The sequence below is a fragment of the Cetorhinus maximus genome, chromosome 8, assembly GCF_964194155.1.
Source record: "Cetorhinus maximus chromosome 8, sCetMax3.hap1.1, whole genome shotgun sequence".
NCBI lineage: Eukaryota > Metazoa > Chordata > Chondrichthyes > Lamniformes > Cetorhinidae > Cetorhinus > Cetorhinus maximus.
In genome coordinates this window covers 87937585-87958149 of record NC_135886.1, presented here as the reverse complement: position 1 = coordinate 87958149, position 20565 = coordinate 87937585, and the positions used below count along the sequence as shown (strand labels likewise).

The 20565-nt window shown below is 42.0% G+C and overlaps 1 protein-coding gene across 1 annotated transcript in view; it reads right to left on the bottom strand.

Moving 5' to 3' along the window:
- pcdh11 (protocadherin 11) overlaps positions 1 to 20565 on the bottom strand; it is a 749887-nt gene that overhangs the window by 263500 nt on the left and 465822 nt on the right. Inside the window, exon 3 of the mRNA XM_078547233.1 lies at positions 11834 to 12029. Within this exon, the coding sequence (XP_078403359.1) occupies positions 11834 to 12029 (196 nt within the window). The remainder of the gene's footprint in view (positions 1 to 11833; positions 12030 to 20565) is intronic.

Below are 20565 nucleotides of genomic sequence, written 5' to 3'. Positions count from 1 at the left end.
ATGTTATCTCCAGAATTCTTTTCTATTCTAAACTTCTTGACTTGCTTACTGGATATGACTTCATGGGTTGGAGTCAATCTCCAATGTAGTACCCAAATGACTTTTATTCACGCATGAGCTCTGAAAGTGAAGACCAGCGGTACATCTGACCGTGCAGGATATGACACCTGCCTCCCATCCTCTCTTCACCTGATAACCCTGTACACACACCTCCAATAGGTGTCCCTGTTCAGCGAATGAGAAGGACAACACTGTCTGATCATTTCTTTTCTAACCTAGGGGCACCATAGCCAGTTATAATGCACCTACTGCTGGCCTGGCTGAGATCATCATGGACTAGGATTGAAGCTGGGCCCTTTTGTGTTCATATCATTTAGAGACAGTGCACACGATTGTCATGGGGTCATGGAGACTCCATACATCTTTAAAAATGGCAGGTCGGACCTTGGTTTGGAAGTCCCGCCCTCATTTCCAACTGATCATATTTTTTGCCGATGGGAAAAGGGGCGGGATGTGATTCACACATTAAGGAAGTCCAAACTCAGCAACGCCATTTTAACTTTGTGCTGAGTTCAAACAGACCCCATTTTCATTGTAGCAAGGGCCCATAACCAGCATTGTGGGAGTTGCAAGTATATGGAGGAGACATAAAGGCTCGTAAAGGCATATAAGGTATGTACATCTGTCAAACTGTGGTGTTATTTAAATCCCCAGCCCTTTAAGAAGTAAAAAAAAATTGCCTGTGTTAGTGAAAGTTGTAAAAATCTGTTCTAGCTGTTTGTTGACATTATCCTAAGGGTTATCATTACATATTAATTATACTTGATTGCTTTCCACAACCTATAATTATCCTAGCGGAGGGTTGTAAGTTCACAGTTTCATTGGCATCATAAAGAGGCTATTAAAGGATTAGCTGTCTATGATGTGGGGTTATGAATACAAGTCTGTTTGTTTTTATAAGGGATTAGGTACTTGAATAGTTTTTAAAGCTTTTAATGTGCTTTCATGAATGGGTGTGTTTTTTTTTTACTACAGTAAAGGTTGTAATAGATATCCCGACCAGCTGAGTATTCGTGCTCTTATCTCAGATTTCCAACATCTGTAGTATTTTATTTTTGTAATAATCTTGCATCTATTTCAGTGGCAAATGTGGCTATTCATTTGTTTTCTTAAAGCTACTTATAATTTGCATTAAATAGCCCCTCATCAGAATTTTGTATGGATTAAAAACATTTGGGGAGTGAATCATAGAGGAGCTCCACTCCTTCCTTTAAAAAAGTCATCATTTTCAAGGTTTTATAGCAGGACATCAACACTAATTAGCAGCTTGCTTTTAACTAAAATAGTGCAGAGGTCACATCTCTATCTTCTTCAATGAAAGGCATGTTACTGCTGAGGAATAATTTACTTCTTGCAGCATGGGAAGTCTCGTTAAGGCTATAGTTTTGTGCTGTAGACAGTAGGCATTGGCAACAGGATTCAGATATGCAAATTTATTTCAAATGGGGCTTTTACACCTGTGAGACAAAAACTTTATTCCAGAACTCAGGTGTTGAAGAATAATTTTTAAACCAATTTCACCTCTCATATTTTCCCCACAGGTTTACAGAAAGCATTTATTTGTTTAGGTATAAATCTAAGGGGAAAAGGTACTTTTTACAGTAAAGAAATTTGCACTAATAATGGAATAAAAGGAAATGAACAGCGATCTTCAGAGAAAATAACAAAAAAGCTTGATGCACAAAATTTCTAACAATGCATCTACACTTAGGCTAATGTTAGAGGGTAATTTAGATTCAAAGTTAGGTGTGACATCCTCCAACAGGTTGGGTCCTGACATCTGACTGGGAATGTATGAACAGTTTAACTATTGTGTTTACACTGTCGTTGTTCTTATTTTATGGTATTCAATCAAACTGTAACATCATTGTGCAGTAGTTTCACTTGCATCAACACTAGTTACAACAAGGTTTAGAATAATTTCCTTCTTTGACAAAAATGATACTTTAGCTTTTCTAGGCTTTTCAGCTCAGAATTTAGCAGAGTTATATTTGTTGTACAAACTAGATATTTTAATAATTCTAATCCTGCATGGGACTTTGAACCAATTAACTTCAGGGTCACATTATTTTCATGAGTGCTTATGATTTCAATTCAAACAAGGCAGTTATATGCTGTATTTAATCTAATAAATGTCACTTTAGTTTAACTATAAACGCTAAGAATGAAGACTTTAATCTGACCTTAACTAGCTAAAAACACTTTGTCCTGGTTAGCTGAAGGGCCACTGTGGCTCTGGGTAAACAGAGTGACAGTGTTCCTCCACCTGCATCTAGCCTAATTAGATTAAGGATGGGCGATCAATTTGAACTGCCAGGAAGTACCAATTAATTAACTAAAACTGTGAGCTAATTACTAGCCATGCATTTCTTCAGTTGGCTAGAGCTGAATTGATGTTAGAAAAACACTGCGGGAATTTTGCAAGATTAGACCATTTAAATGGCTACTGTCATCTGATAAATTGTCTTGCGAGATCATTTACTGGATTGGTAAACCCGAGAAGAGCACAATTGATTGAGCCGGGTTTGATTTTTACCCCCACCTGAGCTTCTATTAAAACAGAGCAACTGAAACCATCCTGAATTAAATCAATTTCTACCTTCTAAAAGGTTGTTGTGCAGGGCACATTAACATAGAAATGAATTGTTGACACGATCAGCAGATGAATATTCACTGTTATGAAGACATTAACCCATTTAAATTAAACAGCTCAATGTCAGTTTTACAACAGTGGTTGGAGAAGTGTCATATTGATGCGCTTGTACACAAAGCAACATTGAAAACTAGCGAAAGTTTACCAATGGCCTCAAAACTTGACAGAAACCCCAAGGGCTGCTGGCTCAGGAAGCTCTAGGTGTTAGTAACATTCCTTCCCTTGTATTGGAGGGGGAAAGAACACATGGAAGCATGAAGACAGAAAAAGCATAAAAATTTATTTATATTTTTTTCATGGAATGTGAGCATTGCTGGCAAGGCCAGCATTTGTTGCTTATCCCTAATTGCCTTTGAGAAGATTGGTGGCTATGTTTAGCAATAAAAGTGATGCATCCTGGTTACACACTTTTATGTGTTTTTTTAGATTTGAAAGCGAAAAGAAGTATAAACAAAATGGCATTTGGTATTTTTAACAACCAAACAGCACTTGGAAGCATGATTACATAGTTGCTGGATACACGTTCAATATCCCACCGAGGTAAGCTCCTAGCTCCTTTGCTGAGTGATGGCCTAATTTTCTGAGGGGAGCACACATTGCAGGTTTAGCTGGCAATTGACCTTTTTATAGCAGTAGTCATGGTGGCCCAAGATTAGACTACATGTCTCATGGCCACCATTGTTTGTGTCCCAAAAAATATTACATTTTGTAGAAGGGCTCTGTTTCAAATTTTATATCAAATGTAATTGATTTAGAATGCAGAATTTCCTTGTTCTGGACTTGTTTGATAACGATAGTGCTGAAGATATTGATTTAATTATATTTAAAGGCCTGGAATCAATAAAATCATGCATTGAATGATTTTTTAAAATATGGCACAAGTATTACTTATTCTGAAGACTTTTTATGAAGTTATGTTGCTTTTTTACAAAAGGTTTCTCACTGAAGCTCAATACAGTCAACAGAATAAGATACAATTTTTCTAACTGGTGTTGTATGTCAGTCATTACCATATTTAGACCTGTTCATATTACATCAAATTCCTTGGAGCCTCACACCTTGCTCCCTGCACATTTCCTTTTTAAATCCTGCAATTGAGTCATCATTGCCTGAGGTGAAAATCTATTCCAAAAGCTAACAACTCTTAAGTTGATGATAGTTCTTGTTTCAACTATAATTGAACGTTTTTGCTTAGCTTCTAATCATGACTTCCAGCTCTGCATAAAATATTCCTCTATATTTGCACTGTTATTTACATTTCTTTTTAAAGAAGAGACTTTCACAATGTCTCTCCTCAATACTATATTCCCTAAATAAAATCGTTGATGTCCTTTTGCCCCTTTCCTTAGCTAAAGGGTATCAGGCTGTTCATCGTCTTTTCTCCAAACTCTTTTCATGTGGATAGAGGAGTTATCTGAGCTGAGACCAGTGGTCATGATTAGAAGCTAAGGAAAACAATCAACTATTAAAAATAACCCTCCCCTTCTTCACCAGGTTAAAGCTAAATTCAGCACCTATTTGTGTTTATATATGCTTAAAGAAAACAATTTGTAATTAGTCAAAGTATTATTTTATTTCGTCTTTCTAGATCGTTTCCACTCACTTCCAAAGTCTTCCTACAACTTATAAAAACAAAAAACTGTGGATGCTGGAAATCCAAAACAAAAACAGAAACAAAAATGCCTGGAAAAACTCAGCAGGTCTGGCAGCATCGGCGGAGAAGAGTACAGTTGATGTTTCGAGTCCTCATGACCCTTCAACAGAACTAAGTAAAATTAGGAAAGGGGTGAAATATAAGCTGGTTTAAGGGAGGGTGGCGGGGAGTGGGGGTTTGTTGGGAATGATAGGTGGAGATAACCAAAAGCTGTCACAGACAAAAGAACAAAGAGGTGTTGAAGGTGGTGATATTATCTAAAGGAATGTGCTAATTAAGAGTCTAAGACAGGACAGATAAGGTACAGATAGCTCTAGTGGGGGTGGGGGAATTCTTCTTCTTCTTCCTACAACTTGATGGAATTTATAAACTCTGACATTCTGCAACAACATCCTTATGAGGTTACCAATAAATGTAATGCATATTTGCAATTCCAGAAATGATTACTGAGGGATTCTACTGGTCATAGCTAGCAAATTAGAAATACTATTATTAATGACTGCATTCCATTTCTCATTATCTAGCTAATTCATCATCCAATTTACAACTTCCTCCCTGATCCCATGAGTTTTAATTTTAGCCATAGCTTTTATGTGGGGAACCTTGTGATTTTGAAGTATGTAATAGTAATCACATCACTATCAACTAACTCATTTCCATCGACAAAGCCTTCCATTAAATTTGTTTGGCATGATCTGCCTTTCATACGGTTGAGAGCTTGAATTTATTGGGGTTATTCTTACTGGGTGCTCTGGAATTACTTCCTTTAGAACAGACTCCAATGTTTCATCCAAGTCTAGGAGGTCAAGTTAACAAGCCGAAAATTCCTAGAACTATATGTTGCCGACCTCTTCAAAATATTGAAGTCTGTTCATACATCAGAATTGAAAGCACCTGCAATGCCTGGAAACACTGCCAAATGTTGTACGGTGCTTTTACAGGTTAAATAATACTAGGAGTGGATGTATGACCTGCATGGTTAACTTATCAGAGCTGCATTGTCCACAACAGCATGTAATAATGTGTCCAATATTTTGAAGCCAGAAGTAATTTGTCCAAAACCCAATAATACTGCTGCTCCAACTCGCCCAGCCCCACCAGCCCCAGCACAAACGCAAGCATGCACGCATGCACACGCACACACGTACACACATACACATACATACATACACACACACACAGGCAGAAGTTTCTGTGCCCATTGGTGTGTTTGGCAGCATGAGCGGACATTGTGATGAGAAGGCCAAAAATCAGTTTGCAATCATCTGCTCTGCCATCAATGACAAGCCACGTTTCCCGCCGTCGGACATCGGGAATTTCATCATAATACATCTGCATATCATTATTAGCCCAGCTCACCAGAATCATACCCCCCACGCTGAATCATCCAAGCACATGCTGACATATTTCGCAACAGCACATATAAGGCATGCAGCTGGTGGGCTGCATTTCGAGGGAACTCAGAGGTAAGTACACAATAATGTTTTGCAGCGCTCGCAAAGATCGCCTGTTGGACCTCAAGCGCTGAGCATCTAGGCGAGGGCACAGACAAGTTACTTTTTCCTGGCTGGCTGACAGTGTGGTGCCGGGGCAAGGGCTGCACTGTGGTTGAGGCGATTGTGGGGCAAGGGCTACCCTGCAATTGATGGTAGTGCACAGGCACGTGTGTGGCTGAGGGTGGAGAGAAGCGGCCACGCATAAGGGAAACCTTGTATAAAGTGACCATTCCTCCACAGCTGAAACAGTTCAGGTGCAGCCATGTTGACATGCTTGGAGTCAGGCCTACAGGTTATCTGCCCACTCAAGCAATGCAGAAGCCTGAAAGTGCCACCAAATGCCCTCGAGCACAGACTGAAAATTAATGAGCGTTTGAGTGAACTGCAGTACAGTTGGACAACTGGGCACATTGTACAATCTCCTTGCTAAAGCTGGCCATAGAGCAGTCACTGATGGAGGTGCTCACAGCCCCTTGCAAAATTATCATACCGGTTTTGGACCGGTCTCCCCCATGGTTCAAGCTAACAGTGCAGCCTTGCAGTGCGGGTTAGGAGAATGCCTGCGCCTGAGCTGAGAGCACAGCATGCAGTCCAGTGGGCAAAGCTGCTGCCAATCGGTCAGGTGGAGTGGGGTGGAGGTGGGTGGGGTTTCAGACAGCCATAAAGCGTACTAAACCCTGGACATCCAAGTGGTGGCCAGCGCTCTCCAGAATGCGTTAAGGGGCCTTCAGACTTAACCAAGAGAGATTTTTAGAACACCGATGCTAACCCACTCATCTCTCCCTTTCTTCCTACAGGAGGAGTACATCAACAGCATGGAGCCTGGTGAACTAGCTGTATGCCCTTTGGCTTACAGAGAGTGGAGACAAAGTAAAAGAGAGCAGTGGAAGCGCCTGGCTGGGCAGAAGGAGGAGCAGCACCCTCAGGAAGAAGGGATGTACTGGACTAAGGTCTCCATGGTGGCAGCCATCCTACCAGTGTTGACCTCAGTGCATTGGCATGTCGGTGCTATCACCTCAGACGGACTCCTCCATCATACCTTGCAATCTGAGGAGTGCAATTGATATCCCTTCCTGATGTTCCTGAGCTTGACTTTGCAGCTCCAGCAAATGACGTATGACCGAGTCCAGAGGCTTGTCATATGACTCGGACTCACCAGGTGTCCTCTGAGTGCCGGACACCTGGGAAGTCTCTGCCACTGCTTGCTATGGGTCAGACAGTGCGATGTGCTCACCAGATTGTGACCCCGAGGCTACTCTAGAACTAGGTCCCACCGAGGTGCGTGTCGCTGGTGGAAGGTGTGCATGAGCGCTGTGACAGGTCTTCAATGAGGGTGCCTTCAGATTCATCTTCCGAAATGCCTTTGGGGCTTGATTGGAGCCCCTGGGACTCTCTCGGTTGTTTCCCAGATGTGCCTATGAATGCAAGGGGAGATAAATAATGCATGGGAGTGGCCTGTGAAACAGCATGGTTGTCTGATGGATGTTGCACTGCTGGATCCTCACGTGGTACAGCACTGCCGACGTCACCATCAGCACAGGATCAGTCCAGATCGTCACCGGCCAGCTGGGTGACTCTGTTTTCAAAGTCCGTGAGGACCTTGATTTCAGGCATTCCTCCACCAGTCTGCGACCTCTATCTGTTGTTGTGTGCTAGCTTCTCCTGCATGAATACAGATGGAGAGAGCATAAGCAGGACGCCTGCCAGGCCAGATGATAAGTATGCCTGGCCTGTGTGGCTGGTAAGTGGTCCCATGGATGGGATGAGAACAATGAAGTTTTGTGTGTGAGAGAATGAATGGTGATGTCCGTTGAACAGGCAGTGAGTGAGAACACTGTGAATGTGTGACTGGTTTGTGATTGTCTGAGTTGAGAGTGATGAGAAGAGTGACTTACCCTGGCGGAACGGAGGAGATCATTCATTCTGTTGCAGCACTGGGTTGCTGTCCTCCTTTGCAGGGCATTGGCACTAACCATCACTGCCACTGCCTCCCAAGCTGGATTAGTGATGTTGCTGCCCCTTCTGCAGCCAGAGCAGGGGTAGAGGACATCGCGGCGGGCCTCTACTGTGTCCATAAGGTGCTTGAGGGGTGCTTCATTAAACTGGGGGCTTCAGTCTTCTTGCCTTTCAGGGCAGCAGTCCCTGTCTGGAAGCACTGAGAGGTGTTCGCATGGCTGCACTTTAAATATGGCACCCAGCGTGAGGAAGCAGTGAGGCGATGGCATGGGGGGGGCGAATGAGAGCCCACTTGCCATCAAAACAGCATGTTTCCTGGGAATGTATAATTAATGAGGCAGGATTGGGACGATGTGGTGTGAAAAGCTGCCATTGTGGCCGGCTGGAAAAATGTTCAATTTCCCCTCCCGCTACCGCAATTGGTGCAAATCTGCGACGATTCCGCCCATACACAAACAGACGGAGAACATGTAGAGTGAAGTGTTCCATATAAGGGAAGAAAGCTAAACATGCCTGACCCATCTTGTTCAGAATAGACTTCCTGTTAACTAATTTCACAGGTGCATTTAAAATGTACATATATCAGACTGTGATTCCACCTTCCACATTGAAGGCAAAAAGAACAAAAGTATATCTATTGAGAAAAATATAAATGGAAATTATTAGAACTGAGCTATCAGAAATGTACTGGATTCCTAATCATAAGATTTCACATGTGCACCTCACTCTGCACTTGCACTATCATGCAGATTTGACTAATTCTTGGTGAAGGTATGCATGGAAGTGTGATGATATTCATGGGGTGATGGGTAGATCCAATCTTGTCCTAACATTTCTGACATTCCAACAGTGACTAAACTTCAATAAGTTTTTCAATGTTTTAACCAACATTTATTTTTCCTTCAACCTACATCAGTAAAGAAACAGATTAGCTGAAGTTTCTGTCATGTGCAAATTTGCTGCCATGTTTCTCCATATTGCAACAGTGATTACACTTTTAAAACGATAATTAATTGGCTCTGACACACTTGGGATGTCCTGAGATCTGACTGGCGCTATATAAATAAAAGATCTTTCCTCAATGATCCAATCTATACTGACTTGCTACCAAGTATAATTTTCAATCTCTTGACCAAACATGTACTATTCAGTCCATACTAATTTGCAATTGGCTGTCATAGTTGCAGTGAGAGTATCTTTGATTTTTTAAAAAAGTTCCTTTGAGCTACAAATAAAAAGAAAAAATGCTGGAAATACTCAACAGTCAGGCAGAATTTGTGGAGAGATAAACAGAGTTAATGGCCCAGACCTTCCAGTCAGCGGTGGAGTAGGAGCGCCCACCACTGACCTGACTAATTTAAATTGCCCACTAATCTTCTTACACTGGAGTCTTAGGACATTCCGGCTCCAGTTTGAATCCAACAATGAGCAAAGTCGGGAGACCAAGTGGCAAAGTGTGGCTACAACAAAGTTGCACCCCCTTTTTCATCAAGAGGAGATGCCCTATAAGGTTTGTCTCTACCTCTGGTCAAATTAATGCTGTGGAGTTTTAAAATCATAGAGTGCATGTGACCTTTTAAGCAGGTTTCCGGCCCAGGAGGCTGCCTAATTGGCATGGCTCCCTGGCAGGCAGGAGACACTGAAAGGGCATTGCCTGGAGCAGGTAGGTTTCCTGCTGCTTGGAGATCATAAGGGATCAGGTCATCAGGGGCAGAGATTTGTGGAGGGGTCTGTGATCATGGCAGGGGTTACCAAAAGGTGGCCAATGATACTGTGGGGAGTTCCATCACAGACAGGAGGAGGTCTGACCACAGGGGGAAGCAAGTAAGCCCAGGGGTCCTCCTCACTGAAAAGTAGTGCTGGAAAGTCACTTACCTATTTGTCAGGGTTAAAAGTCCCTTTTCTGTTTCAAGGCACTGATTTATTTTATGCTCAACATACCATAGTCTTTGGAAATCAAAGCATTTTGCATGTTAAAATGAGGTAGATGTTATAATGATTCTTCCATAACATTGTAGAAAATAAAACAAAATAGCTGAGGAGCTAAGGTTCATCTATCTGTTACCGAGAAAGTGTCGACATCAAGTGCTTTAAATGAGAATAGGTTATATTTGGCAGAATTCTCCTTTTCTCCAATTTTCTTGCCATTCCTGCTCTAATCTTTGTAAATTGATGGTGACATTTGCTCAGGTACTACAGTACTATAGCCCTCCATTACCTTTGCCCCTGAGGCTGTTTCTCATGTATGAGTCTGGACAGTGAATGTTGGTGGAAGAAGGACATTCTAATTCCGATCTCATCTGGGAGAGGAAATTGCAGCCTTTGCCAACTTGCGTGATGAAGAATTGTTTTAATTTAAAATTAGTGAAGATGGGAATTTCATCCCCTTCACATCCACACATTTTGGCACTTCTCCACTCAGCCATTGTATAGTGATTAAGGGGGCTTATTTTAGCTTATTTTCCCTCTCCAGCCACAAGATATTGAAGCTGGTTGTAGTAAACCTATTGCCGCCCTGGGACAAATCAATTAACTCAACACAGACCAGGATTCAAGTCTTAGATCTCCCTGATCAGTAGGACTCAGTAGCACGTTGTACATTTATATCAATAGGCCATCTGAAACCTCAACTTTATTGTTTCGAAATATAATTCTGGGAAAGTTTGTATCCTGTCCCATTCACAGAAGCTGAAAATAACCGTGATTTGATCATTATAGTGGTCTCTTATCGCATTAAGCAGCTACATGTAAAATGATTTATTCATTTAACTGACCAGTTTGAAAACTATTTTTAATTTAATAGTAGGAATCTTGAAATAATCCAAGTTTGTAATTTAAATTACCAATTGTTGACACCAATAACTTTGAACCATGATTAACTCATTTGGTGGTCTTGGACCAGGGGAAGCCATATGTGACATGGTTAATGCATATATTCATGTACAAGGATACAGCTTTCAGTCCAGTTTAGGGCCAAAAGTAAAGGTGGACGGAGGATGGGTACACATGGGTCCTATCCTGTCACCTGGTGTAGCCATTTCATTAAAAGCAGATGATGCAACAGCAATACTAGTACTCCAGGGTCATGTTATTTAAATAGTTATGCTTCCTCCTCCCAGTTTCAGTTCAAGCTCTTACTGCTGAATTAAAATTAGAGACAGCTCAGCAGGGTAGGCACAGGAAGAGATGGAAAATCAGCAGTGGGAGGTCTGTAATCAGGAGTTGCCATTTAAGTATCACAGCACTGAAGGAGTGGAGCAATGGTGCATGTACAAGCAGAAATGAGAAAGAACAGAATAGAATGAAGAGAAATATAGTTGTGGATAACAGCCAAGCTGGACATGGAAATTCTGACAGATTGAAGCTTTGTAATATTGAAACTCTTAGGTGAGGGCTGTGGAATTTTGCTTTTTTGGCTCGGCTCCTTATATTTATATATATATATATATATAGGTTGCCATAGGCAGAAGTATATTTGGGAGGTGGGAGAGCATTAGCAGAACTATATTGGACTCAATGGCCTGGATTGATCAAAAAAAAAAATCAGATTAAAATCCACATAGAAGAATAAAGGACAAATTTCCCAAGTTATGGGCAAAGAGCAGGAGATTGGAACTGATTGGATAACTTTCAAATAACCAGCACAGACATGATGGGCCACTTGGCCTCATGCTGTACTTTATGACTCTGATTCTAAAATAGTGGTGCAAATCAAAATGTAGGTCAGCCAGCCTCTGTTGCATATTTTTCAAACCTATCAGCGTATGCAGACAACTCCTAACTACTATTCATGATTAATTAAAACATTTCTATAACTATCATACTCCTGTAACAAATGATTTCAAATTACCAGCCCATTTCTACTGTTGTCATGTTGTCGGCTCTTTTAACAAATGGCTCAGGAGGTCCCTATCTGTGAAGTAGCTATGTAGGTCAGAGCTGCTTATTAACACTGTTCATCTAGGCCGTATAATTACCACAGTCAATTTGCCTCAAACACAGGAAATCACTTACTGGATTCGGGGTCTGAGTTGCCATCACCTTCAGTCCTGCTAGGGGATGTTTGCTCGTAGTATTCTTCCTGTGGGAAACCGAGGGGCAGAGGGTGCGATGTGCTGGCACTGCTGTTGGGTTCATGGTCACCCAACCCACTATCGCTGCAACTTTCCTGAGAGCCGTCAGGGAGGTGGAATGTGACTCTTCGTTGTGACTGGAAGAAAAAGAAAAACCTTTGTTATTTTGTGACCTTGTAAGAGATAAGTCACTTTATTTTTAAAGCTTGTCATCAATTTATTTTCTGCCTCTAATTTCCTCACTTTCTCTACTGAAGATACTAACTTTTGCTGGCTTCAGGCATAGGTCACAACACCTAGCTCTCCTGAAACACAGTGTCCAGGTAACTCTCCCCCTCCCTGATGTGTCACAGTGTTCCTAGCTCGGATTCCAGCTCATCAACTCTGAGCCGAAGTTCCTTGGGGAGCCAACGCTTGCTGTAGATGTTTCTTGTGTAAGATTGGAGACTGAATGTTCATACGCTATTTGGTTGTGAAAGGCAACACAGCTGAACCTAGTCCTGACCTTGCTCGATTTCCACTACTGAAAACTTTCCAACAGAAGCTACCTGACAGTATTCAGATGTTTTGATTCCCTTGAGTTTAAAGCAGCGAGGAGAGAGCAGGGATTTCAGTTTAAAACAGCGAGGAGAGCCGGGAGTTCAGTGTAAAACAGCGAGGAGAGCTGGGAGTTCAGTGTGAGACAATGAGGAGAGCTGGGAGTTCAGCACAAGGAGAGCAGACCTGAGTGAGAAGGGCAGCGGCAGCAGGAGATAAAAACTGACGGCAGAGAGGGAGGCCCAGCACACCGAGAGCGGACTTGTGTGGGAAGGGCAGTGGCAGAGGGAGATAAAAACCTGCGGCAGAGAGCCCCTTCAACCTGTTTCTACCTGTCAGAGCCGAGATGTGGCGTTAAAGGAAAACAGGTAGGTGACTGGTGGGTATCTCTTCCATGTCTCCTTTGATTGGCCTAGACTGAAGAGTACAGTTAAGAAATTTACTTTTAAAATATTTAACATCCAAATTAATTAATTAAACAGAATAGAGGTGGCTGGGCAGGTGATGTGTTACAGCTGTAGTATGTGGGACCTGGTGTATGCCGGTACGATCCACCATGACCATATCCACAGCAAGTGTTGGCTGCTCAAGGAGCTTTGGCTCAGAGTTGATGAACTGGAATCCGAGCTATGAACACTGTGACACATCAGGGAGGGGGAGAGTTATCTGGACACTGTGTTTCATGGGACAGTTACATCCCTTAATTACATCAATTTTGGACCGTGGTCAGGGATAGGAGGGTGTGACTGCAAGTGAGGCAGGTATGGGGGCTCCAGAATTTAGCTTTGGAGCAACCTCAGCCAGTGTCCTTGTCCAATAGGTACAAAGCTCTTGCTCCTGGTGTAGATGAGGACACAGACAGCAGGGAGGATGAGTGAACTGACCACAGCACCGTGGTACAGAGCGCCATTCAAGTGGGGGGAGAAAAGAGAAATGTAGTAGTAATAAGGGGCCGCATAGTTAGGGGAATAGATACTGCAGCAAAGACAGAGAGTCCCAAAGGCTGTGTTGCCTATCTGATGCCAAGGTTAAGGACATCTCTTATGGGCTGAAGAGGAACTTGGAGTGGGAGGGGAAGAATCCAATTGTCATGGCCTATGTAGGTACCAACAACATAGGTAGAACTAGGAAAGAGGTTCTGCTGAGGGACTAAGAGCAGCTCAGGGCTAAATTAAAAAGCAGAACCCCAAAGGTAATAATCTCTGGGTTACTACCTGAGCCATGTGCAAATTGGTGTAGGGTAAACAAGATTAGAGAGGTAAATGAGTGGCTCAAAGATTGGTGTGGGAGAAATGGGTTCCTGCTGGCAGCAATATTGGGGAAGGAGAGAGGTGTTCTGTTGGGACGAGCTTCATTTGAACCATGCTGGGAGCAGTGTCCTGGCGAATCGTATAACTAGGATTGTAGATAGGACTTTAAACTAATTAGTGGTGGGGGGGTGGGGTTCACTTGAAGAGAAGGTTTAAAAAATCAAAAAGAAACGAGAGAGCAGAGGTGTAAGGTAGTGAGGAGGTGACAATAATCAAAGTGTGACAGGAAGGGGCAGAAAATATAAGCAGAAGAGTGCAGCAGAAATTAAAACCAGAATGAGTAATAATGGTAAAAAGTCAAAACTTAAGGCTCTTTATCTGAGTGCACATAACATTTGTAACAAGATAGATGAGTTGACGGCACAAATAGAAATAAATGAATATGACTTGATAGCTATTACAGAGACGTGGTTGTAGGGTGAGCAAGACTGGGAACTCAATATTCAAGGGTATTCGACATTCTGGAAAAATAGGCAAAAAAGGAAAAGGAGGTGGGGTAGCTCTGTTAATAAAGGAAGGTATCAGTGTGGTGGTGAGTAGTGATATAGGTGCAATAGATCGTGATGTGGAATCAGTTTGGGTGGAAATAAGGAATAGCAAGGGGAAGAAGTCACTGGTGGGAGACTTCTATAGGCCCCTGAAGAGTTGCCTCACTGTAGGACAAAGTATAAACTGGGAAATAATGGAGGCATGTAAGAAGGGTGCTACAATTATCATGGGTGATTTTAATCTGCATATTGACTGGACAAATTAGGTTGGCATGGATAACATGGAAGACAAATTTGTTGTTTCTTAGAACAAAATGTTGCAGAACCTATGCAGGGACAGGCTATTTTAGATCTAGTAATGTGTAATGAGGTAGGATTATTAAGAGATCTCATAGTTAAGGATCCTCTAGGGGGTAGCGATCACAACATGGTAAAATTTTGAATTTAGTTTGAGGGCGAGCAACTCAGATCTCAAACCGGTGTCCTCAACTTAAATAAGAGCAATTACAGAGGTATGAAGAAAGAGTTGTCTAAAGCGGGCTGGGAAAATAGACTAAGGGGAAGGTCTGTGGATGAGCAGTGGCAGACATTTAAGCAGATATTTCATAAAGATCAGCAAAAAAATTATTCCAGTCAAAAAGGACTCGATGAGAAGGATGAACCACCCATGGTTAACTAAGGTGATTAAGGAAAGTATCCAATCAAAAACTAAGGCATACAAAGCGGAGAAAACTAGTGGTAGGCCAGAGGATTGGGAATTTTTTAGGAACTAGCAGCGGATGACTAAAAAGCTAATAAAGAGGGAGAAAATTGATTATGAAAGTAAATTGGCAAGAAATATAAAAACAAACAGCAAGAGCTTCTACGGGTAGATAAAAAGAGAATGGCTAGGTGAGTGTGGGACTCTTGGATGGAGAATTGATAGTGGGAACAGAGAAATAGTAGATAATTTAAATCAATATTTTGCATAGGTCTTCATGGTGGAGGACACTATAAACATCCCAAAGATATCAGATAAGCAAGGAGCTAATGGTAGGAAAGATTTTGTAACGGTCTCTATCATGAGAGACAAAGGTTTTGATGAACTAATGGGACTAAAGGCAGACAAGTCACCAGGACCTGATGGCCTGCATCCAAGTGTTTTAAAGGAAGGGCTGCAGAGATAGTGGGAGCATTGGTCGAAATATTCCAGAACTCACTGGATTCCGGGAGGGTCCTAGCAGATTAGAAAACTATTAATGTGACCTCCCTGTTCAAAAAAGGAGGGAGACAAAAAGCAGGAAACTATAGGCCAGTCAGCCTAACATATGTCGTTGGGAAAATGCTAGAGTCCATTATTAAAGAAGGAATAGCAGGACATTTAGAAATGTGTAACGCAATCAAACAGAGTCAGCATGGTTTTTTGAAAGGGAAGTCATGTTTGACAAATTTGCTAGAGTTCTTTGAGGATATAACGAGCAGAGTTGATAAAGGGGAACCAGTAGATATAGTGTATTTCGATTTCCAGAAGGCGTTCGATAAGGTGCCACATGAAAGGTTATTGCACAAGATAGGAGCTCACGGTATTGGGGACAATGTATTTAGCATGGATTGAGGATTGGTAAACACATGGAAGACAGAGAGTCAGGATTAATGGGTCTTTTTCAGGTTGGAAAGACGTAACTAGTGGAGTGCCACTAGGATCAGCCCTAGGCCTCAATTATTTACTATCTATGTTGATGACTTGGAGGAGGGGGCAGAGTGTAATGTATTAAATTTGCTGATGATATAAAAATAGGTGGGAGGGCATGTTGTGATAAAGACATAAATAATCTGCAAGGGGATATAGATCGGTTGAGTGAGTGGGCAAAAACTTGGCAGATGGAGTTTAATGTAGGAAAGTGTGAGGTCATGCACTTTGGTAGGAAAAATCAAAAGACAGACTATTATTTAAATGGAGAAGCACTCCAAAAAAGTGCAGCACAGAGGGACCTGAATGTTCATGTGCATGAAACACAAAATGTTAGCATGCAGGTGCAGCAATTAATTAAGAAGGCAAATTGAATTTTGGCCTGTGTTGCGAGGGGGTTGGAGTTTAAAAATAGGGAAGTCTTGTTACAACTGTACAGGGTGTAGGTGTGGCCGCACCTGGAGTACTGTGTACAGTTTTGGTCCCCGTATTTAAGAAAGGATATACTGGCATTGGAGGCAGTTCAAAAGAGATTTACTAGGCTGATTCCTGGGTTGAAGGGGCTGACTTATCAAGAACGGCTAAACAAGTTAGGCATTTATTCATTAGAGTTTAGAACAATGAGGGGTGATCTTATTGAAATGTACAAGATTCTGATGGGGGCTTGACAGTGTAGATGGTGAGAAGATGTTTCCACTAGTGGGGAAATCTTGAACTAGAGGACATAGTTACAGAATAAGGGGACACTCATTTAAAACTGAGAAGGCATTTCGTCTCTCAGAGGGCAGTGAATGTCTGGAATTCTCTACCCCAGAAAGCTGTGGAGGCTAGATCACTGAAAGTATATAAAGAGGCGGTAGATAGATTTTTGAAATATTGGGGAGTTGATGGCTATAGCACAAAAGAGGAGTTGAGGCCTGGGGCAGGTCAGCCATTCTTATTGAATGGTGGGGCAGGTTTGAGGGGCTGAATGGCCTACTCCTGCTCCTATTTCTTACGTTCTTATGTTCTTATGTTACTTAGGGTACTGTGATCAATTGAGATCAGTTACCTCAAAAGACACTGGGAATCAAACTTGGGAAAATCACAGGTCAAATTGACTCAGTTCCGCAATGGGCCTTACCAATTAACCACTGTAGATCTCTTTATCCTTGCTTGCCAACTTGAAAATCAAGTATATATTTTAAGATTGGTTGATGGGCCTAATCATGTCCTACATCTGGACTTAGCTTGGTGATTCTTAAAAACAGTTAAGTATGTTCATAATTAAAGGAAACCTAGAAGGAAGATTTAAATTAACCACTTTAAATTGTGCACACAGGCACACTCAGACAAAACACAAACTCTTTCAACATGAAACTTGCTTGGCTTATGTTATATCCACCATCCTCAAAGTTTTTGTTAAAACACAAACATCTGTTCAGAAAATGGCAATTAGTAACTTATCCTTTATTTCTCCACAATCATGCTCCAAAGTGTAAAACAATTTGCAGGGCTGCGAATAAAAAGCAGGTATGTGGACCGAATTGCGTAGTACTTTCAAAGAGCTAACACAGGAATGATGGGCTGAAAGGCCTCCTAACTGTGTTGCAGGAATCTATGATGGAGAAATTCATTCACATTGTATTGCTAGAAGACTTCTGTCAATTTCCTGAGGACAGGAGCACCATGGACATAAGCCTGCTTAGCATCACTAGAAATGGCTCTATACAAACACATTTCACCCCCTGTGGTTTTAATGATCTTGGAGCAATGGCTGTCCTCAGTAACTGGCGGTCCTTTTTCCCCACCAAAGTGCAACACTACCCATACACCTATCATGAACAAGGCCTGAGCAAGGAAAGAAAACACCAGAAGTCATGATCGACTTCAGCTGATGCATTTTAACATATTAGCATGATACAGTAGGTTAATTCTACCCTTCTGGCAGAAACAAGGCAGCTAGGCAATTAAATACAAAGAGGTTGCTTATCTGCTCAGAACTTGGCCATCAGCGCCATCTTCAATATTAATTTACAGAGTCTGCAGGCAGAGGTGTTGCCCACCCATGGGTAACCCATGGATTTATGCAAATCAATGACCTTTGACACCAACTAGGACCCCAATGATGTTTTAACCGAAGCAGATCAGCAGTTGGGGTGGATGAAGAGGTTCTTCAAGGGAATGAGAAAAAAAATCTTTCTGGGGTTAGGAGGAAGAGAAGTACTTCTTGGGGACTCCACAAGGAAAATTGCAGCTTCGCTTCCCCAGGTATTCTCCCATTCCTTCCATTCTCCTGCAGGATTCTCCCAAAAATCCCTCTCCACCACTTACCTGGAAGCCAGCGGGCTGCCCAAATATTCCCTGTTGACAGTTGGTCTGTGAACTTTTCTCTCGGAAAGAATGGAAAGTGGACTAGTGGACCATTGAAATGAGGCCTAGCGGTTAAAATTACCATAGCTCCCAGCTGCGTCTGGTGAGCAGGATATTAACCCGCTGAACTGGTTTCCTGCTGGAAACCCAATCCAAGTTAAAATCCATCACAGTGAATGAGCTAACAATTTTGTAAATCTCCATCGAAATGTAAGCACTAAAATTTTGGTGCAAATTGCTTCCTTTTGAACTCTAAGCTAAATTAGTTTATACATTTGCTATCAGCATGCAAAATAAGGAAGATGAAAAGTTAATCAAAGTCTTGTGCAGTCATTACAGAAAGAGCTACATTTTTTATCTCCTGAAAAATTTCCTGCCTGCATGACTCAAATCATTAAATACATCTGTTTGGAAATTGGGGCAGACAGCGGTTGTTCCTTGTGATATGGAGTGACAAAGTTCAGTTAAGCTTTAAGGCTCCTACTCTTCTACAATTTCTACATGCCTGTACGACAACCTTTTATTCCTTTTACCAGTACAGTTCTGACCTTTTTTCTATTTGCAATCAGTTACTTAACTGTACCCAAAAATTGCATCTGCAATATATGGCCAACTGTGAAAATACTAAGGTCTTGAAGATCAGCAGCTCTTTCAGTTCAAAACTTGCAGTATTTTATGTTGCTAAAAGATTTCACCAAGGCTTTGCCCAGGTTGCATCAGTCAGTATTTCTGCCCTTTCCCTGCTGATATCAGTAAATAGATAGGACTATGACGAGATGACATTATCCACTCACAACTCCTTCATATCTATCCCAGTTTTATGTAATTGGTTTCAGCTGTGGCTCAGTTGGTAGCACTCTCTTCTCTGAGGCAGAAGGTTGAAGTCCCACTCCAAAGACAAAATCTAAGCTGACGCTCCAGTAAGGGAGTGCTGCACTGCTGGAGGTACTGTCATTCGGAGAAAAGGTGAGACTGAGGCTCCATCTTCCCTCTCTGCTGGACAGAAAAGATGCAGTGGGATCGCTGAAAAAAAATTTTCGAAGCTTTTCATCCTCTCAAAAATGTCAATATAAGAGGAAAAGGGCACTTTTCTCTCCCACGGTCTTCTGCAAGCCTACTTTCGCTGGTCAGTATGCTCATTGGGATTCGTACAGTTCCACATGCTTTAATATTGGTCTTATCAGCAATCTTGTAAGTAGGGCCTGAGCTATTTGCCCACCATGCAAACTTGATACCAAAATAGGGCACATCAAAGGCATCCTGCAGGATAATGGCTACCCTTATCAGATCATTTTGCACTGTATATCACACAAACTCATGAACGGGCTTGAGGCCATCACTTTCAGTCCTGAAAAGTGCCCAGTCTACCTCAGATTACTCTGGAAGAGCAAGGTATCTCAAAAATTTGAGCAACAGATGAAGCTAACTGTATCACACTGCTACTATGCAGTATTCGCCACTAGCAGGATGCTGCCATCAAGCCAAAAAGACAGTCTGCCTATCACACAAATGAATAATGTGGTGTATGAATTTTAGTACCAGTTTGATGCTAGGTATGTAGGCCGAACGTCCCAAAGGCTGATGGATCATATCAACAGCATGTCTCAGCCACTGTTCACAATGGACAGGGTACAGACCGTACCCAACCAGCCCGTGCTCGCAAAACTCAAAACACAGTGTCCAACATTTGATGTGATTCGCAATTGGACAGCATCTGTTAAATAATCCTCAGTGTGCTAAGAATTACACCCTCAACCAATTTAAGGTTGTCAATCGGGCTCACAGTGTGACGTATTTGTGTGTACTGGAAGCTACATATATTAATACACAGGGCCCTGTTCTTTGCAGACAGAAAGAACATGTACAAACATTGTGCCCGTTTCAGCTAAACAAAGTAAGTGGCAGACATTCGCTGACTCATTCCTCGGGGCAATGCCTTGACCAATCAGGGTCAAGCTGTCTGGTTTAAATTTCAAACAGTGCTTGACATTTAACTGTCAGTCAACAACAGTGGTGCATTCTCCATGGCAACACCACTTGACAACCAAGCAGCACTCTCTTCACATGCAGTATAAACTGTTATTTTCCCCTTATTTAGTATTCTTGCAAGTGAGTGCAAGATGAAAAGCTTACGCACGTCTCTTTTTTTCAGTAATAGGATTATTTTAAAGAAGAGCAGCAAAGGTCTGCTGCTTTGCCACAGGGATGTTCAACTGGACATCCATGAAATGCAACAGTTCTGCATACACAGCTCAGTGAGGAATACCGAAGCAGGAGTAGGTCATTTTGCTCTTTGAGCCTGATCCGTCATTCAAAT